This window comes from Emys orbicularis, chromosome 1, assembly GCF_028017835.1.
Source record: "Emys orbicularis isolate rEmyOrb1 chromosome 1, rEmyOrb1.hap1, whole genome shotgun sequence".
In the NCBI taxonomy this organism is placed as follows: domain Eukaryota; kingdom Metazoa; phylum Chordata; order Testudines; family Emydidae; genus Emys; species Emys orbicularis.
The window spans coordinates 41,903,026-41,930,827 of NC_088683.1; the positions used below are offsets into that span (position 1 = coordinate 41,903,026).

A 27,802-nucleotide genomic window follows, 5' to 3' on the forward strand; every position below is an offset into this window, starting at 1 on the left:
CAACGGCGCTGGGACGCACCGTCACCTGGAGTGGAGCACCGACAGGGACAGCACTCGAAGAAGTTATGTTGTTCAGGGGTGTCAATTAGCCACCCCGAGTGACATAACTTATGCTGATTTAAGCGCCGGTGTGGAGTACTTCTCCTGCTGATGTAGTAGCTGCCACTCATTGGGGGTGGATTAATTAAGTCGATGGGAGAGATCTCGCCTGTCAGCTTAGATGACGCAGCTGCGCTGCTGTAAGCTGTCTAGTGTATCCATAGCCTAAGGCTTGGTCTACACTAGCAATTTATGTCAGTATAAATACGTTGCTCAGGGGTGTGGGAAATACACACCCCTGAGCGACGCAGTTATACCGACCTAACTCCCAGTGTAGACAGTGCTATGTTGATGAGAAGGCTTCTCCTGTCAACATCGCTACCGCCTCTCTGGGTGGTAGATTATCTATGCCGACAGGAGAAGCCAGAAAGATTCAGGAAAGATTTCTTTCAGGGTTGGGTCCTTAACCCCCTCTTCTGGCCTTCAAACAACCCCACAACCTCTTCAACCTCATCATCAGAAGCAAGCTCCCCACAGACCAGGACACACCAATTCAAAGAGGCACTGGACCCTTCCAGAACAGATGCAAAACCTGCAGACATATCTCCACTGCTACAATGATCAATGCTACCCTCCCCCCTGCGCAACTCACCTTTGAAGATCCTTGAGTCCTATACATGCCTATCTCAACACGTGGTGTGTACCTCCTCCAGTGCACTAAATGCCCCACTAGCAATAGTCTATGTGCATGAAACCAGACAATCACTATGCTCAGGAACGAACTCACACAGGAAAATGATAAAAGACAAAAACCCCACATCACAAAGTGATCACTCTATATCTGACCTATCAGTCCTCATCCTCAAAGGAAACCTGCACAACACTTTCAAAACATGAGCCTGGAAGCTTAAATTCATACCTTTGCTAGACACTAAAAATCATGACCTGAATAGAGACACTAGATTTATGCCTTATTACTATAATCCTTATGACTGGAGGGGTGTTAATGGGCCACTTCACCTTGAATGGTCCCTTAAAATATGTGTTAACTACTTATGCTAAACATTCTGTTCCACCTTGTATTTAGCTGTAACACTTTGAGTACTTTCCCAGACCTGAGCAGCTCTGTGTAAGCTTGAAAGCTCTCACCAACAGAAGCTGGTCCAATAAAAGATATTACCTCACCCGCCTTGGCTCTCTATTATTAAGATTGCAAAGTCAAGCACTCGAAAAGTAGGAAATACCAGAATTAAGGTCACCTATGAAACCTTAATTTGGTCCCCTCGTGCGTATGCATTATGATACAGTCTTTAGCTATATGATTACATACTATTTTTTCCACAGGACTCCTGCCTCATTCAGTCCACAGGATAGATGAAGCTAGTCAATATTTTGTTTTCTCATTGTTCAATATGTGGCCCCATACTATTCAAACTGTGCTCTGAATACAAAATTATCAATTTCCTCATTAGGGTGACCAGACAGCAAGTGTGACAAATCGGGACGGGGGTGGCGGGTAATAGGAGCCTATATAAGTAAAAGACCCTAGAAAATCGGGACATCTGGTCATCCTATTCCTCATGGACTTTTCTGTGCCATTTATCACAATAGTATTTGAGTGCTTCACAAACACTAATGAATTTATCTTCACAGTACCCCTGTGAAGTGAAGGGATGGTATTATCCCCATTTTATAGTTGGGGAACTGAGGCATAGAGACTAAGGCTATGTCTATACTACAGACGCTGCAGCTGCACCACTATAAGGTCTCCTGTGTGGACACTTTATGCCAGCGGGAGAGAGCTCTCCCGCCAGCATAATTAAACCACCTCTAATGCGCGGCGGTAGTTATGTCGGCGGGAGACATATAATTATGTCGGCCTTGCCCCCGTAGGCCTGGGCTAGAGGGAGAATGCGCAGTCTGGTCAGCATTAGGAGCTGTGAAAAGCTTGAGCATGCTCAGTGAGGACAAAATCTTTATAGAGATCTGTCTCTACTGAGCATGTGCAAACTCAGACTTTTCAAAGGCTTATAACTTGGATACATTTGAAGGGATTTTCACAGGGATGGCAAAAGACACTTCCCTGACTTAAAGGCCACCCCCCCCCCCTTGCTAAATTTCATACCCCTTCTCCAAAGTATGGGGTGCTAGAATTTTTGAAAGAAAAAGTTACCAGAATTTTTTAACATCAGCAAAACAATGTATTTTCCCCTAGCTTCATTATCAGAAACAGCAGAACTGTTTTGTCTCGGGGAGAGGGGAAGTGTTAGGAAGAATTTCAGTCTCGATGATTAAAGTTTGGCAAAGATATAAGCAACTGAAAAGAGGGTATTATAATAATGGGAAGAATCAGACTACCTTAATAATAGGCGGTCCTGCCAGCACCAATGCTAATGGTATTGTACTACATTGTATTGAAGGCTGAATGTCACTAGTATCCTAGTAACTATGCATAAAATAATCTAGAAAGACATAAAACAGATGAAAGGTGAGGGAAACTGGATGCAACATACAAAGTGGTCAGAGCAAAGAAGGCACCTTTCTTTAAAAGAAAATGTATTACTCAGGGCAAATTCCCCTTTTAGTTATGGAACTCCATACCTAGCCATTGCTTTATATATCAGCGTTATATAAAGAGTTTATTCCTTTGTCAGGAAGGAAGCCAAAATTAAATATAAAAACAAAAGCTGTGTTCCTCTGAACAAAATCCAACACCAAAAGGCCCAGATTTCTGTCTATAGATGGGGAACATAGTGCAGTTGCGGGGAGAAGTATATACAAAGGCAGCCCTTGCACTGCCCTGATCCTGGGCTGGTCTCCTGGCATGATTTGGAGGCGTCTGTAGGCTGCTCTGAATTATTGTAGCTGCCTATAGCATGAGGGCCATACAGCAGCCAGCAGGATATGATGAGGTGGGGGTATGGCACAGGAGTCATTACACCAGTTCTGTGCCACAGGAGGATCCTCTATATTGGGGTTATCCTCCCATGGCAAGGTACAACAGCTTTAGGGCTGGAACCCACTAACAATGCAATGCAAAGCAGCCACCTCACATCTTAGGATCGGATCAAAAGCTGTCAAATCCAGCAGTTACCTTATAAGAGAGCAAACAGAGACACAACATTCATTTGTATTAGCTACAGTAATAGAGGTGCCCCAAATAATTTTTGTCTGAATTGATGAACAATTCTTGGCATCTGCCCATCCACTTGACAGACAGTCAAAACTCCAGTTGACTTCACTGGGGCCTTTTCACCCTTACTCTGCCTGCTTTAACTGGAGGTTTTGCAGTGGCATGTTAGTTGCTGAATTAGAAAGAATGTTCATCAGGGTTCATTCACTTGGAGTTCAATGTTGTGTGGTTATTCCAAAGACAAAATCGCTGAGGTGAAATCTTTTATTGGACCAACTTCTGTAGCTTTCAAGCTACCCAGAGCTCTTCTTCAGGCTATTCTAACTGACTATGCCTAAGTGATTCCACTGTTGTTCAGGAGGGTTTTTACTTGAATGGTAGTTTCAGTGCCTTTAATGGTAACCTTGTTTCATGTTGCAATATATTCCACATCTTCAGAATGCTTTTCAGAAAGCAAACTGCTTGGTTTTGTTTCAAAGTTTTTCTGTGCATACTTCTCCAATTCTTTTTTTCCTCAATAATGACCCACTGCATTTAAAAATATCAGCTAAATAATTTAAATGAAAAACAAAAAAGTAGGGAGTTTCCTGAAAACTGCAAGTGGTTGGACACACACCAAATGACAGGTCACAAAGACAACAAAACTAACTGCACTGTCATGTGCACAGAAAGTGAGCCTTTGGGAAAGGGAACAGAAACTTAGTTGCTGCAGCCCCCTGGTGGCCACAATTATGGTCTCAAAAGTATTACAGTTTGTACTGTATTTTCATTGTCTATTGAGATCAATGGGAGTTTTTCCATTGACTTCACTGGGCACTGCATTAGGCCCCAGTCACTGCCTTTGATTGTTATTTATATTACAAGTAGTGCTTAGAGGTGCCAGTTAGGATCAGAGCCCTACCAAACTAGGCATTGTCCAAACACAATAAGACATTCCCTGCCATGAAAAGGCACGTTATGTTTACAGTACTTTCCACAGCAAAATTGAGAGGATTCTAAAACAGGATCTGAACAGTAATTTGTTTCATTTGATTTCATGCATAGCAGTCAATTTACATTTGCATTATTTCACTTACCCTTCACTTGTGATAAGAGCGTTTCAAATACATCAATACAAGCAATGTAGAGTTTATATTGCGAGGGGATTAGTGCACTAGTCAAATCCAATTGGGAGAGTCCCCACATCCTTAAGTAAAACACTAGTGATTGATGTAGCAGACCATGGAGTGCTCAAGGAAACTGTACTACAGAAGGCAGTTCAGCAGGACTAAAGCGGGGTGGGGGTGGGGTGTCTTGTACTGCAATATTATGTAACACTGCATTCTGAAACCAATTTCTTTGTCCTCAGTTGCCTTCCCCCTACCAGCAGCATAACAAGCTACATACTTCCCATGTCTGAGAGATGCAAGCGGTTGCTAGGTGGCAATGTAAGATTTTAAATGGTGGCATAACAATCACAGAGTGCAAATAGTCTTCTGAGCACTGAGAATCACCTAGCAACACCATGGGGCAGGGGTGTGTGTGTGGGGGGGCACATAAAAGAGATCCTCCTTTCCTAAACTACCAGCAACCCAAGGCTTGGTTCTCAAACTGTTTAGAAAAGTCTGCCTGGGGCGCTGGTGGCCCATGCACCGAACTGGACAGAACCACTGGCCATAGTAAGTCACGTGCTACTTCCTATGTAGGAATGGATGGGGAATTAGGAGATGGAAGGTGGATTGGCAGGGATAGCATATTCAGGAAGGTTTCCAGACATGTCACTAACCCCTCTGTAGCTACAGATAAAGCACCCCCCAGCTCCCCCTGGACCTTCCCCTAAAACAAGTCTAAAGTTACCATCTTCATTCTTGTCCTCTCTAAACCTATAGCATATCTATGTTGTAGACTTGCTGCTCAGTGTTCAAATGGTTAGCATGGAAACTTCATTTTTAATAGCCTGCTTTCTGGGCTGACCATGTGCATGTGCCAAGTATGAGCCCTAAGGGAGTATTTTAGTCCAAGTTATAATAAAAAATAATCTCTGATATAACATCTGACACAACCTTAGCTGGAGCAGGTGGAAAAGGCACTTGATATTTGAATTTTGCAGAAGGTAAGAGAGCAGGAAGCTCAAAAGAGCAGCTCATAAGCTTTTTTATTCTAAGCAATGGCTTTTTAGGGTAGTGGATAGTGAACATTAATTGAACAATTGGTATTGTAAAATGGTCAGGACGCATTTAGGTTGTTGGATTTAGGGCCCATCTCCACTTCCAGAACGCTGCTAGCTCAAAGTTCTCTTCTATACTTACGAGGTGTTGACGTCATAACAGGTTTACTAATTGTCAGTGTGGACAGGAAGACAATGGTTCTTTAATCAGGTTAGGGAATGGTTTTATGTCTAGGCCTTGAAAACCTGCCCTCCAGAACAAAGTCATGATGTTTCTGTAAAAACTGAGAATGCCTATGAAATAACCAGGTGGCAACACTACACTCAGTCACGTTGTGTGGCTGATGTACAGTGCTGGACATTGGAGTGGGGGAGGTTAGAATCTATGGTCTTATTTCATTCCAAAATAAACAAAGCCACCATCTCATATTAAAATGGGATAAATCTATAATATCGGGTTTCATACAATTTCTTGACAGCAAAAATATTTTACCCAAACATCTTTCATCAACAATACAACTGGTTTGTGTGTGTGTGTGTGTGTGTGTGTGTGTGGGCAGGGGGTCGAGGAGTGGGAAAATGAGACCACTATTATTAAAAAAACAGTTTATTTTTCACAATACATGTTGAGTACATGCAGATCATATTTACATTTCTCCTTAAGGCAAACAGAAATTGGGTTCTTATTGACCTGAGTTGCCTAGCACCAGTAGAAATAGCAAATAAAAACCTATGAAACTTAGCCTCCCCTTTGAATCAGCAGTTGTATCACACAAAGTATACTTTCCTCCACATTCACATTTCTTTTAATAAGCTATTCATAATGATCCCTATTGCTCTCCTCAGCAATTTTTCTTATCTTAAGCTCTTTGAGGATATATGATGCAGAGATATTACTTTCTGCTTATGTTAACTCTATGATCCCTGGTCATTTGACACTAGCTCACATAATATTGCATCATCTCCTGTATCTTCCCTGGTACATTCAGAATTCTGTATATTTCATCAAGGTCTTCTTTTCAACATCTTTTTTTTCCTAGAAAGGGTTAAAAAAATAAGACAATCCTATATTCACTGATGTTTTAGAAAAATTAAAATTCTTTTGCTTATGTCTCATTGTGCCTGTCTACCTCTACATTTAGAAATCATGGTAAGTTGAGAGGCAAAAGTCCATCTCCAAGCCAATGCAGGAGATGTCGCATGATCCTAATAAGTGCTGAGCAGTAGAACTGGGCAACATTTTCCAAATCTCAATGAAATTAAAAAAAAAACAGACAGGAAAAACAGAATTGACATTTTTCACAAAACAGTCATCCTGAGATTTGACCAACTGTAGTGCAGGAAGGAATTTTTAAAATTTCCAAAAGTTTGGTGAAATTTAGAGTTTTGAGATGTATTTTAAAAATATAAAGCAACGCAAACTTTGAAAAAAATGCACTGAAGTGTTTGTCCCATTTTTCCTGACTAGCTCTATCGAACACCCTTAACTGCCATTACCTTCCATGAGAGTTGAAGGTATTTTGCTCTCAGCACCTTGGTGGAACAGGCCCAGAGTTTCCATATACAGACGGTCTCAGATATTAAAGGACCTGATCCTGTGCCCATTGAAGTAAATGGCAAAGCACTTATTTAGTTTAGTAACATAGGACCAAGCTCAAGGTGAGAGCAAATGATAGTGGCAAAATGGAACATGACTCTCAACACGTGCGTTCCTTAGTGTCTTATGTGCTAAAAGGTTTTCCTTTGGGTTGCATTTATTCCCTCTTTTTATGCATGTTGTTTGTTTTTTTTAAAAGGCTTATTTGTGCATGCATAAAATTGCAGGGTTTTAGCTACCATTTCCTCTCTCTATGTATCTCTTCTGGCTGCTAAAGTGTTCATCACAAATACTTCTCTGCTAGATATTGGTATTTATAGAGCTTTATATTAAACTATCATTAAAAACTGAGTTGATGAAGCCTTCCACTTTAAAATGTTTATTGAGTAAAAAAATAAGTCAACTGAGCCATCTCTGGGTTCCTTTCCAGTTATTAGCTACTAAGATCAAATGTCTCTTTCCACAGATGTTCCACTTGGCACTGACGCAAAACAGCACATTGTAGTGGGAGTAACCCTTATGCAAGTATTCAATTTTTAAAGAGATGAGCTTTAACCATAAAAACACATACAAAGGTTTGCCAATTTCCATTTCCTGCTCCCCTGAGATTATTATGAACTAAGCAGCTAGGAAAGTGCAAGAGATGAACACAGCTGAAGAACCCATAGAAGCTTCTAACCAATATCCCAGAGTAACTCATCAGGTAGATGTCTCCTGTGGATATTGTACCTTCTGTCAAGGGATTATTTTTCACAAGAGAATGAGATAATGAGATTTAAAAATAATTAGTTCTGTACACCTAATACTGCCTATGTATAATATGAACAAAACATCTAGCTGCAGGTCAGAAGAAGAATAAAAATATTATTATCCCCATCCCTATTGTCATGAAGTGACACTTTGCATGTAGCTTTATTTCTATCTCACATCGGCACACTGATCCCACCCCTCCCGATCACTATGTACATTTTCAATCACCACATCAAAACTATGAAGAAATTACAGAGCTTATAGAATGTTATAAATCCTCACAATTTCCCCCTGGAAATCAGGACCCTCTACTCCACTATATAAAATGAGAGCAAGTTATTCAGAAGAGGAAGAAAATACTGTATTATTTAAAATCAGGACCACTTGCAGCTCTACTCAGTCCCCTGCTAAACCTCTTATAGCCATGGGTGTCCCTGAGTGCCACTGCTGCCTCTTGTACACATCTCTCAGAGTAGGTTTGTTGAGCCTATCCAGCAACATTTTCATTCCCTCACAATCTGCAGATCATCCACAAATTGGCTTCTGCAGGAAGGAAAGAACCAAGAGGGAAGCTAGCACACTCCCTTTGAGGCCTTCTGGGCTTGGCTCCAGGGGCTCATAGTCCCCTCCATTCATGTAGGAAGAGGGAAACACTTGTCCATCTAGCCTCAGATTGCTTAAGGGGTTAACTATTACTCTATTACCCTGTGACTCGAACTAGCAATACCTGGTCTAAAAACACATTCATGAAAACCCTGGTATTTTGAGGAGTATTTTGATTAAATGAAACCACAAATTTGCACAAAAAGATGAGAAAATTTGGAGAGAGGTAAGTTTCCAGGCAGTCTTGAAATGCTACTTCCAAAGGCACTAGCTTCCTGGTTAGAGTAAAAACACCATTATTCCTTACAATACAGATATAACAGATTACATCCAGTTTATTTATAAAAAGGTTTGTACAACTGACTTATCACAAGCATTAACACCCTTCCTGCTTCTTTTGATTTTTGAAGAGATGGTTCATACGGTTACACTGCTGTTTCCTTTGACTCAAGCAGGGGAGATGGCTTGAAGTTTATTACCTCTTTATAGGTAATGCCTGAAAAACAACAGTAAGAGAAAGCATTGCTAGTATGTTCATAAAAGGAGCCTCATAGACAGTAGTCGGGAGCCAATCCCAAAATGGCTGGAACATTGTCTATTTGGGAATGAGACACAGATGAGGGAAAGAAAACATACCAAGAGCTAGGGTTCAAGTTTTCAAAAGTGGATGCCTAAAATTAGGCATCTAAATAAGTGACCTGATTGTCAGTGTTGCACCTACAACTGGCATTATCGTCAATAGCTGCTGCCATGCACAGCAAATGTGAAAATCAGGCCCTCTCGCTTAGGGGCCTAAATATGGGCACCGAAAGTTAAGTGCCAAAGTTTGAGAATCAGGACCAAAACTGAGCCTCCAAATCTCATCAGAAAGAGATGGTCTCTCAGCCTCTATTAGCAATAGGCAGCATGACTACCTTAGGACTACAGCTGGTTGTCAGTCTCACACCAGGAGAACATGCTGTGAAAGGCTCCTAATAAAAGGGTAAACCGAAGAAGAATTCAATCATGGACAGGCAGGCAGGAAGCTGTTAGGGAAAAAGGAGCTGAATCCCCACTTTTATGACTGCCAGACATCTGGGTGAAGGCAGCCTTAGATTTCCAGAACTGAGCCTGGTATGTATAGGAACCACTGATGTCTCTGTCTTGTTTTGTTATGAGACATTCACATACTAAGTATCCAATTCCCCTGTGGAGGGACATCAGTTGCTTCCTTTGCTTGAAGTTTATTTTTAATTCATCATAGTCTGTAAATCTAGTTACCACAACTTCCTAGTTCCGGTGAGCACAGAAATGCTGCAAGAACATCATCTCTGATGACATTTTAGTATTTCTCATACTGGCCAACGCTAGAAAGTAAGGATGTGAGGAAATGAAAGAAAAGCACGAATCTCAGAAACAGCCTGGTTTGCATGATGGGGTGAGGACTAGTAACTTCCTTTTTAGTTTGTTTTTTAACGGAAAGTTAAATTAACTCAACATTTATATTTATTTAAAAGTCAGCAGTCTCAGGTTTTGTAGATTGTAAAGGGTAGCCCTGGTCATTTTAGGAAATTTAAGGGAATTTGATTTTAATTTGAGTGACACCAAACAAAGCAGTTAGAAATGGGAGATTAGAAAGAGGACAGCCAGCAGACCCAGCAGCAGAGGGGAAAGAGTAGGTGGAAAAATCAGCAACATTAAAAAAAATATTCACGTTAATTTTTTTTTTAAAAAGTATATAAGTAACCAATAATCAGCACAATCTCTCCTGTGTATAGAGGCATATCACTCAAATGCATTAATTATGCAACCGCATAACCTGCTTTATATGAAGATGTATCCACTCATGGGACACCTAAGCACAATCTGTAGCTCACTAGGTTTAGGAGAAGTATTCTCCTGCTCCATTGACAGTAAGCAATAATACACAGCGTAAGAATTCAGAAATGCCTCCTTTCTGTACAGTTCAAGGTATCTTTCAGCAGAAAACCAGGAGATCAAAGTACAACTTGCTACTTCCTCTTCCCCTCTATTTTTAACGTTTGTTATGCTAAGGTAATAACTATGACCTGCACTCAGTCACTGGAGCCAACAGCACACTGAATACTAGTCTTATGTTCCCTTGCACAGGCTAATAACTGTGGTTTGTTGCCAACCTTTGGGAGACACATACAGATGGGAGGGTGTTGATAGCTTTGCTGAGGTCTGTTTTAGGAAAGGCAGATTTGTAACAATCCATCATCACTGCTCCCATCCCTGTGATGTATGAATCAGGGAAATGAAAAAAAGAAAACCCAGAACAAAAAGTGAACCCAAATCCTCAATAACTGACTCCCACTCTTCTTTCTTTCCCTCAGAAAAGAGGAAATTATCATTTAAGTTTATTCTATACATAGCAATAAAACCTTGTAATAGTGTTCTACAAACAGTATAAATCTAATTATTTTCCACTTTCAAGACACCTCTGGACAGTGAGAATGTTTGATAAAAACCCAGAATGATCCATAAAGATCAGAGGCCACTCTAGATCTACCAGCCAGCTTTGCTTAACCTCACTGCTAAGCAAGACTGTCCCAAAAAGTAATTTTTTATTTCCATTCATAGTATAAATAGCTGCACTGTAAAGAAAATCTCTGGTCATCTAAAGGCATTTCCCATATGGGTCAGGGAAGGCTTGTTAGAACCTTAGCTAACCTTGGGGGGACCAAGAAGGGTGAATTGAAAGAGCTCAGGAAGAGGAAATTTGGTGGGGAATGGGGAAGGAGAGGGAGGGAGGAAAACAGATAAAGCATGGGGGGTTTGAGAGGAGCGGAGGAGGCGGAGCGGAGGGGGTGCCCTGGAGAAAGATGGAACTAGCAGAGGGGCAACCTTAGGAGGAGGTACAAGGTGAGATGGGGCACTGACTCATTTTATGATTCTAGACCCCATTGGTGCCTATTTTCTGCCAAGACCAAAAAAAGTCATTTGTAAGGAGAGAACAGTGTTTTTACTTCTCAGCTAGCCCTTCTTAGTCCCTTTGAACCCCACCATAATGAACTTACGCTTCCACTCATCCAGTGGCAAATCCATATTGTCAAATGTGTCATCATATTTCTCTGCCTCAGTTTCCTCTTCAGGATCATGAATTGGTTCAAAATAAGGATGCGCTAAAGCTTCTACTGCCGTTATTCTCTTCTCTGCATCTAACACCAGCATCTTCTCCAAAAGGTTTACAGCTGTTCAACACAAGCCAAAAAGGACATTCAAATATTGCCACTGAATCCAACTTGGATTTTAAGCTGTTGTACCATTGTTGTTTTTTAGAATTACAGATGATTACAAAGATGAGTTATTTCATTTCATAGACATATGCTGTTTTAAGAAGAAAATAAAAATACAAAAAGTGTTTTGCTGCTGTCAAGTCATATTATTGTGATATTCAATACAAAAACCACTTCATTATGAGCCAATCCACATGTTCAGTACACTTTCAATCCACTAGTGCAGTCAGACAGCCATGTGTATATCTATAGCACCGATTTTCTCAGCTATGCAACCACAGTGAACTCCATGGTAATCTTTACATGCATTTCAGTGGGATTTGGATCAGGCCCTGTGTGAGCTTACTGAAAAATTCAAAATGTACCGTGCTTACTCAGTATGTTATCTTGAGAACTACCAAATCAAAACCAATTTTCTCTGGAACCTGAGATACTTCTCACTGAGGACTATTTTCATGACAAATTTCAGTTTTCAACCCCTATCTGTTTGTCTTGTACAATCATTCAGAATAGGGCTTTAAGAATAATTTTTTTTAAATAGGAAAATTATATTATCTATATTTGATTTCTTGCTACTCAGAGACCCTGATCCAGCAAAACATTTAAGCATTGGCTGGATCAGGGCCAACAGCATAAACTACTTTGGCTTAACTTTTTAAGTCCTGCTTATCCAAGGACTAGTCTTGGAAAAGTTCAGTCCTTAAGATTAAAGTTATGAGCAATGGAAAACAAGGGGTTAGAATCCAACCTTAATTACCATAATGCAACCTTAATTATAGCAGCAGCTGCTGCGCCTGCTGTAGCACACCACCACAAATGGTAGAAATCCAGACATATTTTCTTACCCAAAGGATTTGCATACTTCAAGATGGCTGCAAAGTCTTTTTTCTGCACTTTTGGGAGGCTTTTGATATAATTTTTTGCCTTAAAAGAAACATGAACATTGGTTAGAACAGTTCTTCCTTTTTAAGTGATAAATTTAGCAATATGCTTGCTAGGTGAATTTTCATGATTTTTGTGAGAGCATGCTATGCATATGAACACCTTGTTTGCAAGTTTTAAGAAAAAGGAGAGAAACAATGCCTAAGGTTGATCCTTAGTACTGTTTATTACAGCCTGAATATTACTGTATTTAGTTTGGGAAATGTACATGCATCATTCAACAGAGTTATAATTATTTTTTCCCCACTGTGGGTTGATACAAGTTTCTAGAAAAGTAGGTCCTTCTTTTTAAGATGTATTCAATGAGTATTTAAAATTTACAGGTATTTTAAGGAACGTTAATGTGCATTTAACAGGGTTTAAACTCTCTAGAGAAGTGTGCACATGGGACCAGGGAAGGCAATGTTAAAAACACAAGAACAAATGTCAGTCTTCTAAATACATTGTATGTATCATCAGTGTGCTCTCAATAAAAGTAGTAGCCATTCAACTAGAGCTGTTGATGTGCCACATATGTAAGAAACTTTAAGCACGTAGGCGTACATATTTCCAAGTGACCATTAATTTTTAACACTTCAGTTTTGGGTGACCACCTTCAGATAGGACTCAATTTTCATACATGTTGAGCACCTGCAGCTCTCATTGACCTCAGCTGAAATTGTAGGTGCTCAAGACTTCTAAAAAAAAAATCAGGCTCCGGAATCTCAGGTTGGGTATCCATAATTAATGAACACTTTTGAAAACGTAGGCCATTACCTTATTGCAATGTACTTAATTTAAAACTATTTGATAATTGTGTTTGACTAAATAAACCAAATCAATAAGGTTTCCAGAAAATTCTTGAATATTTTTATGATGAGATTCAGAGAACAACTTTCCATTAAGTTTTCTTGCATTTGAAACTAGAAAAAGCAGAATATTAGCAGAATACTGTACCAAGCAGTATACTCACATCTTGACTCTGTAGTTTCTGAACAAAATCTTGAGTTGGTGTGCCTGTTACCTTCATTATTTCTGTGAGCTGGTCCAGATCTGAATACCAGATGTCAGGAATCAAGTCTTTGTACAGTGACAAAATTAAAAGCCCTACAAAAATTATGCAATTTCCTTGCCAATGGAGATCAAAGCAGAACACACAACATAAAGGTGAAATGAGAAACTTTACATTTGTGCAGCTCAAGGTTCTGTGTTTCTTTTGCAAAAGTTGAGGACACTGAAACACCTAAAGTCAAGTATATTCCAACTTTATGGGCCAGATAATGTCCTTCCCCTTGGGTAGTTTATACTTGTGAAGTTTACAATGGATCATGTGATTGGAGCTAGGGTTTAGCTCCGTTAGCCAGGGTGTTTTGGAGTAAAACCCTGTAGGCCTTCATGGCTACCATAGCGGCCTGGAAAGCAAAGCTCACCACCATATTTTGTCCTACAGGGCAATCCCCTACTTTTCCTGTTTCCACCATCCCACCATGCCATGGGGAGGAGAGGCTGGACTTCCAGAAGACATATACTCCAAAAATAAACCTGCAGCCAGCAAGTCCTTCAGTTGTCTTGGTTTACCTTGCCACTGGAAATGGTCTTGTTGACTAAAAGTGTGTGCAAGTTGGTGCGCAACTACTCGTTCACTTTAAACAAATTCTCATGCATCCTTCAACAGTCTAACAAGTCCTGCGGTTATGGGAGAATGGGGAAAGTGACAGGTGATGGACATTACTGGGACTCATAGTCATGAATCTGAATGCAGGCAGGTCAAGACTTTGGTCACTCTGCATTGACCTGAGGTGATACTGTAGTCCAGCAGCATCTTGATCGACTTGTCTCCTCTATTCAGGGACAGCACAGCCGACCTCAATACAAGGAGAGGGGCTCAAAAAGGTACCCTAATAATTGCTCATCTTGATCAGCCCTGACCAGCTATCCACGGCTGGAGGGTGGCCCATCATGTGGTCGAAATTCAAATACGCCTTGAAAAGTTCCTTTTTGTCTCAATGTTGTGACATGGAATGTCCGTACACTCGACTGTCCAAACCAAACTGATCATCCTGTCAGGCAGACTGCTCTGGTTGCTCAACAGCCTAGAAGATAAGTATTGACACTGCAGCACTGAGCAAGATGCAACTTGCTGATGAGGGTCAGTTGATTGAGGAGAGTGCTGGGTATACTTTCTTCTGGAAGGGATGCCCACAAAACAAGCCATACAATGCAGGAATAAGCTTTGCAATCAGAAATAATCTTGTCTCTCGTTTGGAGACCATACCCACTGGCATAAATGATAGATTGATGAAGCTTCGACTGCCCAAAGAGGCAGATGTTATGCTTCACTGATTACTGCTTATGCACCAACAATGACTAATTCTGAAGGAGGAATTTTTATTTTGAACTAAATTACCTGATCCGATTGGCTCCCTGTGAAGAAAAGTTGCTTGTTTTAGGCAACTTTAATGCTTGTATTGGCCTTGACGACTCTATGTGGCATGGTGTACTTGGCAAACATGGCATCAACAAGATGAACAGCAATGGCCTACTTCTGCTAAGGACAGATGCTGTGCACCATCGAAATATTGAAAACACTATCTTCTGACTCCCCAACAAATATATAACAATCTGGATGCACCTTTGCACAAGTCATTGGCATTTGATTGACTAGGTGTTGGTCCGACAATGGGACCTACAAGATGTGCGCATAACTTGGGTATTACATGGAGCTAATTGTTGTACTGACCACTATCTTGTTCCATCAAAGCTTTCCCTCACTATTTGGCCAAAAATGTGTAAAAAACCATCAGTCAAGCTTATAAATACTGCTTGACTGAACGATCTGTCAATTGCCGAACAATTTTCAACACAGCTAACTACTCTTTTAGAAACTCTTCCAATGATCAGTGATGACGTAACTGCCGAATGGATATCCTTGCGTGACGCAATCGATAACACTGTCGTGAATTGTGTTGGACATACGAAATGCCATCATGCAGACTGGTTCGATGAAAATGGTCATAAAATATCGAATCTCCTTGATGTCAGGTGACAAGTCCATGCTGTGCTCTTAGCTGACGCACTCTATGGGTTGAAATAGGCCAGACATAGGGCAGCCTGCAGTACGCTCCAATCCAAACTCTGCCACATGCAAAATATGTGGTTTGACCATAAAGCAGAGGAATCACACACCCTTGCTGATAAACATGACTCCAAAGGTTTCTATGAGGCAGTCAAAGCTGTGTATAGCCTATCCGATCTGTCTTGACACCACTACCAAGTGCTGATTGTGAATCTTTCATGACAGATCGCACTGCCATCCACCAATGGTGGCATGAACATTTTAGTGAACTACTTACTTGTTCATCTACTGTTTCTGATGAGTCACTAAATCAGGGGTCTCAAATTCAAATGACCACGAGGGCCGCATGAGGACTAGTGCATTGGCCCGAGGGCCGCATCACTGACACCCACCCCTTGCTGCCCCCGGCCCCGCCCCCACTCCACCCCTTCCATGAGGCCCCGCCCCTGCCCCACCTCTTCCCTGCCCCCATTCCAACCCCTTCCCCGAAGTCCTCACCCCAACTCTGCCCCGTCTCTGTCCCCAGGTGGTGCAGGAGGGGTGTGGGGTGTGATGGGGGCTCAGGGCAGGGCGTTGAGGTGCAGGAGGTGTGTAGGGTACGGCGGGGGGCTCAGGGCAGGGAATTGGGGTGTGGGGTGCAGAAAGGGTGAGGGGTGCAGCAGGGAGTTGGGGTGCGTGAGGGTGTGGGATGTGGCAGGGGCTCCAGATGGGGTTAGGGTGCAAGAGGGGTGCGGGGTGTGATGGGGGCTCAGGGCAGGGAGTTGAGGTGCAGGAGGTGTGCAGCAGGGGGCTCAGGGCAGGGAATTGGGATGTGGGGTGCAGGGTGCGGCGGGGGCTCAGGGCAGGGAGTTGGGGTGCAGGAGAGGTGAGAGGTGCAGCAGGGGGTTGGGGTGCAGGATGTGGCAGGGGGCTCCGGACAGGGGGTTGGGGTGTGGGGTGCGGGCTCCGGCCTGGTGCCGCTTACCTAGAGCGACTCCAGGGTAGCAGCACCTCACTGAAGAGAGAGGCTCAGGACTAGGACAGAAGGGCAGGGGAAGGGCAGCCTGCCCTGGCCCTAGTGAAGAGGGACACTAGGACCTGCCGGAAGCCGGCAGCACGGAGCGGATTCAACGTGTGGTGCAGGCTCCTGAGTTACCCTGTGCTGCAGGCTCCAGGCTCTGGGGCAGTGAGGAGGCAGCAAGTGGATGCCGGGAGACACTCCGGGTAGGGTGACCAGATGTCCCGATTTTATAAGGACAGTCCCGATTTTTGGGTTTTTTTCTTATATAGGCTCCTATTACCCCCCACCACTGTCCCGATTTTTCATATTTGCCGGCTGGTCACCCTAACTCCGGGGGGGGGGGGGGGAGGGGGGGTGGCAGGTGCCCCAGACATTGGGGAGCAGCACACGGGGAGCTTAACAGGCACAGAAAATAACTCGGGGGGCGGGGGTGAGGGGAGTTTGGCGGTGACAGGAAGTAACGGGGGGGGGGAGGCGCGTGGGGAACTCCACGGGCCGCAGGGAAGAGCTCCGCGCCGCGTGTTTGAGACCCCTGCACTAAATAATGTCTAGAAATGCCCCACATCTACTGCACTTGCCGATCCACTCACATGAGCCAAGGTGTTGAAGGCTGTTCAAGTAATAAAAATAATAAATTCCCTGGCCCCAGTGTAATTCCAGCTGAGGTTTTCAAACACAGAGGAAATCTTCTCATTGACAAGCTCTTCGAATTTTTCTTACATGTCTGGCTTCAAGAAATTACACCACAACAACTGAAAGATGCCAACCTTGTCACTATTTATAAGTGTAAAGGCTCAAACACCGACTGTGGTAACTACTGAGGTATCTCTTTGCTCTCTGTGGCCAGCAAGATTCTTGCATGGATCCTCTTGAACCACTCCTGACCCAAATCATCGACAACATGCTAGCTGAGTCACAGTGCAGCTTTCGTGCTCAGTGGAGCACTGCTGACATGATCTTCATCATGTGACTATTACAGGAAAAATGTCACAAACAGCACCAATCTTTATACATCTTACAAACTGCTTTGTTGCGACAGCTTGTAACTTTGGCCTCACCATCAGCTGAACGAAAACCAAGATGATATACTAGCCAGCTCCTCAACAACTTTACCAAGACCCATCAATAAGGTTGGAAAGTTTTATGCTGCAAGCTGTCAAACAGTTTACATATCTTGGCAGCATATTGAGCAACAAAGCTATAGTCAACCATGAAGTGGATGTGCGAATTAAGAAAGCCAGCACTACATATGATCGCCTCTATCACCAAATTTGAAAGCAACATAGAATCTGTCTACAGACAAAAATCAAAGTCTATAATGCTGTTGTCCTCATGACATTGCTCTATGGGTGCGAAACATGGACCTGTTATTGACGACACATTAAAAAGCTTGACAATTTCCATTTGCAACACCTATGATGATTGCTGCACATGATATGGCAGGACTGAGTTTCCAACACAGAAGTCCTGGTGAAAGCTGGTTCGGTTGGCATCAAGGCTCATATGATCCACACCCAATTGAGATAGGCTGGCCATGTAATTCAAATGCCTGAGACCCGTCTATCAAAACAAATCTTATATTCTGAATTAAGCTTCAGCAATTGTAAGCATGGAGGGCAGATGAAACAAAAACTGTGCAAAATGAACATTTCTTACTCATCCTTTGAGCAACTGGCGATGGATCATATTGCACGGTGCCACATCATAAGGGCAGGTGGCCACGACTTTGAGAAGAATCATGGGAGCAGCTGGAAGCACAGTGCCAGACACAGAAACAATGTGCAGCTCAATCAACACAATTAGGAAAATGGTTCTGTGGCCAGTGTGGTAAATGTTGTTCTTCCTGAATTGGTCTATGGAGTCACATGAAGACCCATTAGTACAAACTATGATTGTTGACATCATCCTCGAAACTGAGGTGACCAGCTGATTATCATCATAGGTAGCTTCCTGACTACAGCTGGTTGAAATTTTTTGAAAATTTGAAATTTTGACAAATATTCCATGAAATGTTATTGTAGCTTTTTAAAAGTCATTTTCCCTCCTTGCTCCATTCCAAACCCTGAGATTTCCTGAGACAACCTGGGTGGGATAAGGCGAGTAGTCCCTGACCTTATGTCTCCTAAGGAAGTATAGCTTACTCAGCACCAGCATTATCTTTTCCAGGGATTCCAGCAGGTTTCCAGGGGCTGATGCCATAGAAAGCAGCTCTTGTCTGGCGTTGCACCTCTTTGCCTATTGATCTTGCAGAGCTCCAAATACATGAAGATCACACATTCAAATGCCTGTAGAGTCAGAGGGAGATGATGGATGAAACTGAAAAGCTTTTACAAATGATGTTAAAAAAATTATTTGATATCAAATTTGCAACAGAATTTATTTATGGAACTAAAACAAAAGAACTAAAAATTATATTTCTTGCTTTGCTTACCTGAAAAGTACTGGAATGAGATTGTGTTCTCCTTGCAACAGCTAACATAGGTTCACAGATTTTAAGGTCAGAAGGGACCATTATGATTAACTAGTCTGACTTCCTGCATAACATAGGCTGTAGAACTTCACCCGATACCTTCTGCAATATTCATCTCCTAAGATTATTAAAATACTGGTTTTCCCACTCCTGAATTTCTGGTGCAGCTTGAAATTGTGACTCACTTGTTTCCTTGTGTATGCATAAACGTTACATAAGTATACTCAAGGCCAGCACAGCTCCAGTAATAATACTGGTTAGTTAACTGCTGCCCTTAGGCCAGCAGGAAAAGATATTTTTGTATTTTGTTGTTAACAAGGGACACATACTTGAATCTAATTAATTTAAAAAAATGTGTTAAAAATAGTTTCAGGTACTGCAGCTTCCCTAGTCCCCTCATCTCATCTTTGTGGTTTTGCAATCTCCATTCTTCTCTTTTGAAGTGTTTTTCTCACATAATAAGGGGAGAATAAGACACAAACAAGCGAAATAGAAACATACTAAAGCCCCAAAATCTTATGCTTAACTTTAAGCATGTATAGTATCTGCTGGCAGAACCCGGGCCTTAATGAATACATATCCAAGGGAAAGAGTGAAACTGGTTATACACAAGCCCTCTCAAATAAACAAAACAGAAAAAAATTAGACAATTTCCCCCTCTAATTCCTGTTCACTGATATTAATTTTAAGAGTTACTTGTAACAATAGTAGGTCAAAAATGTCTATACTGAAGTGGGATTTTTAATGTTTTTTAAGTTGATTTAAGTTTTAAGTTCTCAGCAATGAATGATACAACTCTTTTAAATATGGAGAACCTTCCTAACCAGATCCTAACAATTCTGGATAAAATCTTGAGAAGTGTGTGCCCCGAACCCGAGGCACATATGTAAACTGGGCTCTGTATGTACCCGTAAGGTTGGGTGTTCACACAACACCAGGTTTGTGTGTGTACACTCCTGAACCGGGGTGCCTGTTATTGAAGATTTTGCATAGAACCTTCCACCTGAGAATCTGAGAGTGCTTTGTAACATTCAATGCTCATATCTCTGTAGTGAAGTAGCTCAGTAATATTAGTCCTAATTTACAGATGGGTAAACTAAGGCACAAACATCCAGTAATTTACCCAAGATTTAAAAGCAGGTGGGGGGGGGGGGATTAATTGACCATTGTTTTAAATCTATATCCATTATGAAACCAACGTATTGTGACACACAAATACCGACACACTTTTCATATCTTTCTGCCAGGAATTCATCATGAAAGGATACGATCATTTCCTTTGAACAGTGGCCTCCCTGTTATCATTTCTGCCATAATACAGCCCACTGACCAGATGTCAACTGAAATTATTAAAAAAAAAAAAAAAAAAAAAAAGATCAATAACATTAAATTGCTGAATTATATTTTTAAATCCCCTCACAAATGTATGGTTAAAATACAGTTTCAGTTATACTTTTTTAAAGAAGCGTATTAATATAGTTGATCCTTTATATGAAAATAAATGTCTACCAAAAGCAAGTTGCAATAAGGTAACTGGTGTTCATGACCAGGACACAGGGAGAGGGCAGCTCCTCAATATCAAGCTGATGCATACAGGAAGTAATTCTTCCAGTCATTTAGGAAGGGACTACAGCTACCTTCATGCTTCTTTAGTACCCCTTCTTTGCTGACTGGTTTGCCCTTCCAGTTGGAGTTAGGGTACAATCTGCAACATCCTACAGAAGGATTACAGCATGTAGCAAGGGTAGAGCTCGCTACCACCTATGTCCAAACCCAGATTGCCTTTTTCTCTGTCTACACTGGAGTTTAATTTCTGAAAATTGACAACAACAAAGGATTACCCAAATTTTTTAACTGCAGGGAACTTGCTCTTAATTACAGTTTTACATTTTCACTAGGGTTGTCAAGCAATTAAAAAAAATTAATCGTGATTAATCGCGCTATTAAACAATAATAGAATACAATTTATTTAAATATTTTTGGATGTTTTCTACATTTTCAAATATATTGATTTCAATTACACAGAATACAAAGTGTACAGTGCTCACTTTATATTTATTTTTTATTACAAATATTTACACTGTAAAAAACAAAAGAAAGAGTATTTTTCAATTCACCTAATACAAGTACTGTAGTGCAATCTTTTTATCATGAAAGTTGAACTTACAAATGTAGAATGATGTACAAAAACCCCTGCATTCAAAAATAAAACAATGTAAAACTTTAGAGCCTACAAGTCCAATCAGTCCTACTTCTTGTTCAGCCAATCACTCAAACAAGTTTGTTTACATTTGCAGAAGATAATGCTGCCTGCTTCTTCTTTACAATGTCACCTGAAAGTGAGAACAGACATTTGCATGGTACTGTTGTAGCCAGTGTCACAAGATATTTACATGCCAGATGCGCTAAAGATTCATGTGCGCCTTGATGCTTCAACCACCATTCCATAGGACATGCGTCCATGCTAATGACTAGTTCTGCTCGATAACGAGCCAAAGCAGTGCAGAGCGACACATATTCATTTTCATCCTCTGAGTCCTAGATGCCACCAGCAGAAGGTTGATTTTCTTTTTTGGTGGTTTCGGTGCTGTAGTTTCCGCATCAGAATGTTGCTCTTTTAAGACTTCTGAAAGCATGCTCCACACTTAGCCCCTCGCAGATTTTGGAAGGCACTTCAGATTCTTAAATCTTGGGTTGAGTGCTGTAGCTATCTTTAGAAATTTCACATTGGTATCTTGTTTACATTTTGACAAATTTGCAGTGAAAGCGTTCTTAAAACTAACAACATGTACTGGGTCATCATCCGAGACTGCTATAACATGAAATATATAGCAGAATGCAGAGCAGGAGACATACAATTCTCCTTCAAGGAATTCAGTCACAAATTTAATTAATGCATTATTTTTTGAACAAGCGTCATCAGCATGGAAGCATGTCCTCTGGAACGATGGCCAAAGCATGAAGAGGCATATGAATCTTTAGCACATATGGCACATAAATATCTTGTGACGCCAGCTACAACAGTGTCATGCGAATGCCTGTTCTCACTTTCAGGTGACATTGTAATTAAGAAGTGGGCAGCATTTTTTTTTTTTTTTTTTTTAGTGGAGATATCCTATCTCCTAGAACTGGAAGGGACTTTGAAAGGTCATCGAGTCCAGCCCCCTGCCTTCACTAGCAGGACCAAGTACTGCCCCAGATCCCTAAGTGGCCCCCTCAAGGATTGAACTCACAACCCTGGGTTTAGCAGGCCAATGCTCAAACCATTGAGCTATCCCTCCCCCATTATCTCCCGTAAATGTAAACAAACTTGTTTCTCTTTGCAATTGGCTGAACAGGAAGTAGGACTGAGTGTGGACTTGTAGGTTCTAAAGTTTTACATGGTTTTGTTTTTGAGTGCAGTTATGTAACAAAAAAACCCTACATTTGTAAGTTGCACTTTCATGATAAAGAGATTGCACTACAGTACTTGTATGAGGTAAATTGAAAAATACAATTTCTTTTATCATTTTTACAGTGCAAATATTTGTAATCAAAATAATATAAAGTGAGCACTATACACTTTGTATTCTGTGTTGTACTAGAAATCAATATATTTGAAAACATAGAAAAACATCCAAAAACATTTAATAATATTTAATAAATTTCAATTGGTATTCACAATTAATTTTTTTAATCACGATTCATTTTTGAGTTAATGTGTGAGTTAACTGCAATTAATCGACACCCTAATTTTCACATATTCTCACCACCATTTTTCATTTCTCTCTGAGGAACAAAGATATGGTTATATATTACTTTATTCTATGCATACGTGCGAGCTGCTAAGACTATTCAGAGCGAGGATGTTGATCTTAGCACCCACACATACACATTACCTGTTTGAGTATAATGCATCCAATTAAGTATGACCTCCGGGGCTCTGTACCATCGAGTAACCACGTAGCCTGTCATTTCACTGTCCGTATGCCTTGCCAGCCCAAAATCCAGAATCTATATTGGAAGAACAAAATGAATGCAGAGACATTCCAACTGGAGACAATAGAAAAAGTGAACACTTCACATAGATGTTTTCTTGCTGCAATGTAAAATTGGGACAGAAATAACATACAAGTTACGTTTCAGAACGCTTCTCTCCCATTTAGGATACTTTAACAAAAATGGAGCTGCTGAGCTTTGTAACTATACTGAAGGAAACAGTAAATTATTTAATTAATGTTATTAAAATATTGGTCAAATATTTCATTCTACTAATAAAACTCCCTGTCCAAGGAATCGCCATCAAACCTTTCCAGGGTTATAATGAAGCTATCCACCTTAGGTACTTTATATGGCCCCCATTCTTGTTGCAGCTGAGTGCCGCACAATCTTTAATGTATTCATTCTAATAGCACCTCTCTGAGGTAGGGAAGTATTAGTATCTCCATTCTACAGATGGGGAACAGAGGCAGAGAGAGACTTGTCCAAGGTCATAGGGCAGGGAATTGAACCTAAGTCTCCCGAGTCTCAGGCTACTGCTTTAACCAACCTTCCTCCCTCTTCCTCTTCTGAAGGGCCTTTTAAGGAGTTCAAGGCCCACAGGTGATACATTCAGAATTATAAAGTTATATATGATTAAACTTACTTATTCATTAAACTATTATTGCAGTCCCTTGGATATTTATCTATACAGCTAGCCATTTCCGGTGGCAACCACTTGAAAATACAAGTACAAGCCTGGATCAACTTCTACAAAATGGTCCAAATCAGAGGACTAGCAGCAGAGACCAGCTAAAGCAGGAGGCCAACAGTGAACAGGCTCATAGTCAGCAATGAGAAATTACTAACCAGAAAAGTGAGCCTCTTGGATGAGGTGAATTAACAGATTTATGGCAAAAATGTACCCATCCACTGGCTTGTTGAAAAATAGAACTGAATGGACCATCTATGGCAGGGAAGATTTAAAAAACATAATACATGCTTGAATATGTAGATCTACCAATGAAATAACTGCTAAAATTTCCATGCTTACCAGACTGCATGGATACCTTATGGACAGAGATTTATAGTACAAGCACTCATTGACGCTGCAAAAGGACCCGGTATTTGTAACATGCTGACTATAATTCAACCATTTTAAATACTTCACTATTCAATAAAATAGTATCATCACTCTCCTGGCACTAATGAAAAAGGAAAGTTATATTAGGCTGTTATTCGTGGATGCAGGATGTAAAATGTAAATATTATGGCTTTATTCTCACTGCATCACTTTAACATAATTTCCATATTTCATATCAGCTGAGGTGTCAACTGCATTTAAAACAGAAATGGGATGCAAAGTAGAAAGAGAGATCTGCTATGTTTACCAATAATTTCCACTTTGCTCAATGGCACTTAATCCCTATTTTGTACTACATCACCCATAAACTTTCTCATTTAAATACTGGACACAAGGCAAATAAATATCTTCATAAACAGGATAGCAAGATATACTTTTAAATGAAGCATCCAGACATCCTATACAGTGTTCTCCACTAGGTCTTCACAAGACACCAAAGAAAAGAAATGCAACACTTCGATGCTTTTCTATGGTCTGCATCATTTACATAACATTTATTATTACTTATACAGGTTTTTTGATTTGCCAGACTAAGATCTGTGGTTTCATTGAGCGCTAGAAACAGTTGCAATATATTGCAAATCCTGGTGTATTTATTTAGTAAAGGTAGCTAAGAATTACAAAAATAGTTAGTACATATGTTATGCATAGGGTTGGGCAAAATGTTTCACACGTCTTTTTTTTGAGGGGTGGGCAAAAAATGCAGATACAGCAACACAGAAATATTACACACTTTTTTTTACTGTTTTGCCAAAATATTCTGGTAAGAAAAAACAGCTTAACCCTCCCCCCCCCCCAAACCCAACATTTTGTTTTGACATTTTTAAGTGGAATGTTTCAATTTTTCACTTTGAAATAACCTATTGTTTCAGAATTTTTGTTAATTTTATTAAAACATTTAAAAAAAATTAAAATGGTCAAAATCTAAAAAAAACCAAAAACATTTTGCTTAACCTGAAATATCCCCCTCCTACTTTTCAATTCACTGAAAAAGTTAAAAAATTGGTTTTGGTTCAACCCAAAATGGAATTAAAAAAAATGTTTTGGAATTGTCAGCAAACAAAAAAATCCATTATTTGCCCAGCTGTAGTCATGCAGCCATTTTAGGATTTTCATTTTGTTTTGTACAGAGTAAATGTTTATTCATTCTTATGAACAGATTTCTAATTATTATGGTTAAGATTATCACAGTTAAGGTTGCACTACAATTTCCATATCAAGCCACTGTTTTCATACATTCTTGACCTAAACATTTAACCTTTTGGGCTGGAATTTACCATGCTGGAAAGTGATTTTTTGAACATGTTTAGGCAAAATCACTATAGCCACTTTAAAGTTAAGAATAGGATGGTGGAAAACACATTTCTCCCCACTGCAAAAATAAACACACAAATAAATAAATAAATAAAACTCCAGCTTCCCACCTTAATAACAAAACACAACTGAACTTTGACACTTCAAAGATAGCCTAGAAACAGGCCTTAATGTCCAGTATGCATTTTGTTAAAAGCATAGGGGGGCAAAAAAATTAGTTTGATGACTTTGAAAATGCATGACCGAGCACGTGCTTTAGAAAGTTATGCTAAGCTCTTAGCTGTGGATTTAAAGATGGATGTGGTGCACAGTTAAGAGAACAGCTATACTCCATAGGCCCATTAGCTGTGGAGAAAGAGGCTTTCAAATTGTGCTCATAAAAGCAGTGGAGTTTATTAGTTCTGTATGTTAGTGAACAGTGAACTTGTGCACCTTGCAAGCTCTGCAAAATGTTTCACTCCCAGGGAAGGTGGCAGAGGTTGTTAAGTTTTTCAAGCTGCAGGTATTGTAGTGATGAGATTACAGCCTGATTGGAACCACGTTTCCCCAATTCTGGACAGAGGAATTATAACTGCACTGAAGTCAATGGAGTTACACTGGTATAAATGAGACGAGAATCAGGTCCTTCTCCTGCATTTCTTACACAGACTAGTCTACCTTTTATAGATTGCTCCCTGCTGTTTACAGGTACCAGGTGTCTTTTCACAACTGATGCCTGTTAATTACCAGCCTTGCATATTTCTTTCCCCATTTTAATAAAATAAACTTTAGAAATTACTGCAACATTAGAGTTTGCAAAGTTAAGTACCTGAAAGTCAGGAATTGTCTTTATGAGATCTTAATTTATCTTAATACTCGTGTATCTAAGGTCATAGTATCCCTTTAACAAGGGGAATCTGTAAGTGGCTGGATCCACCAGGTTAAGGCTCCAGAGAATTGGAGGGAGTCTATATTATACTGAGAGCTGGGCAGGAAATGGTTTTCCCATCCTGCACATATTTTCAGTATTTCAAAATCTTTTCCATTTCACATTGGGAGAAAACTGAGACCTTTTGAATTTTTTGTTTTGTAACAAAATGACACCCACCGACCCATGAATAGCCAGTGTCCCTGTAGTTAGGGCATTCACCTGGCACGTGGGAGACCTAAGTTCAAAAGCTCCTGCTCTAAATCTCTCCTACAGTTTCTTTGCCCTAACCACGAGGCATTTGCTATTTTAGGATGGGTCTCTCTCTCTCTCTCTCTCTCTCTTTGAGCAGAAATTCTGTCCTGGACCTAAAAAACCTGCTCGATACAAGTTTTGACCCTTTCACATGAAAAAGTTTTGATTTTGCTGAATCAGCATTTTCCAACAAAAAATGTTTTGTCGACAGATCCCCAACCAACTCTAATTACAGTGCCTCGGTGCAGGTACAGAGCGTTAAAGTTGTGCACTAAAACTTTTCAGTGTGCCAACTCTTCCAATTTTATCATGAATCTTGTGCTGCTGGATGTTTTTCTTAAAGTCCCAGTCCTGGAGTCATGCAACTAGGGGAGAATTTTAACTTTTTTTTTTTTTTTTTTAAGAAGGACAGGGAGAAAAGATGGACCACATGTCCCACGTGTAACCAAAAGGCTCAAAAACCGAGAGACAGAGAGAGAGAGAAAAAAACAAACAAACAAACTCCCAAACCCCAAATTTATTATTGTTTAAATTTTTCATTATTTAAATCCAATTTCATAATTTTTTGAAGCCTGACTTATGATTTTTGAATGCTTGGTGTTGACAATACTGCTTTTGTATTTCCTGATTTTTGAATGATTGACTGTGCACAGTTTTTGAGTTTAATTGTTGAATTACTTGTTAGCCTTTTATGAGGGTGATGTTTGTAACTTTGGCAATCCTTCCAGTAAGATAGCTCACATAGAAACAAGTTCCACAAAATAAATAAGACTTTTGAAATCTTGGGGAGAGAATACCTTTTAATTCATTAGAAAGACAAGGTAGGTGAGGTAATATCTTTTATTTGACCAACTTCCATTGGTGAGAGAGACAAGCTTTTGAGCTATACAGAGCTCTTCTTTAGGTCTGGGAAAGGTACTAAGAGTGTCACAGCGAAATACTAAATAAAAACAGATAGTTTAGCATAAATAGTTAGCACATATTCTAAAGGACCATTCCAGGTGAAGTGGCCGCTGGGAGCAGTCTGAATCTACTGACCTCATATAAGGGATATAACCAGAAGTCTTGTAATAAGCTGACGGAGACATGTATAAATCACATTTCATAAAGTTTTCTTATTTGCTTTTTTATAACAAACTCTTCACTACAATTAAACAAATACATTTTGTGGGGTCTGGGCTATTTTGCATAATTATTTCTGGAGAATAAATATTATGCTCTAACACACTAATGGATTGGAAGATTCCCAAG

General features: G+C 40.4%; 1 protein-coding gene across 1 annotated transcript in view; it reads right to left on the reverse strand.

Moving 5' to 3' along the window:
• Window positions 1-8,693: 8,693 nt before the first annotated feature.
• The window catches only part of MAPK12 (mitogen-activated protein kinase 12), a 70,784-nt gene continuing 51,675 nt past the window's right edge, over window positions 8,694-27,802 (reverse strand). The window contains exons 7-12 of the mRNA XM_065404039.1: window positions 22,853-22,967; window positions 20,243-20,314; window positions 13,402-13,481; window positions 12,353-12,431; window positions 11,289-11,462; window positions 8,694-8,764 (exon numbers count right to left, since the gene is read on the reverse strand). Coding sequence (XP_065260111.1) covers window positions 8,694-8,764; window positions 11,289-11,462; window positions 12,353-12,431; window positions 13,402-13,481; window positions 20,243-20,314; window positions 22,853-22,967 — 591 coding nt within the window. The remainder of the gene's footprint in view (window positions 8,765-11,288; window positions 11,463-12,352; window positions 12,432-13,401; window positions 13,482-20,242; window positions 20,315-22,852; window positions 22,968-27,802) is intronic.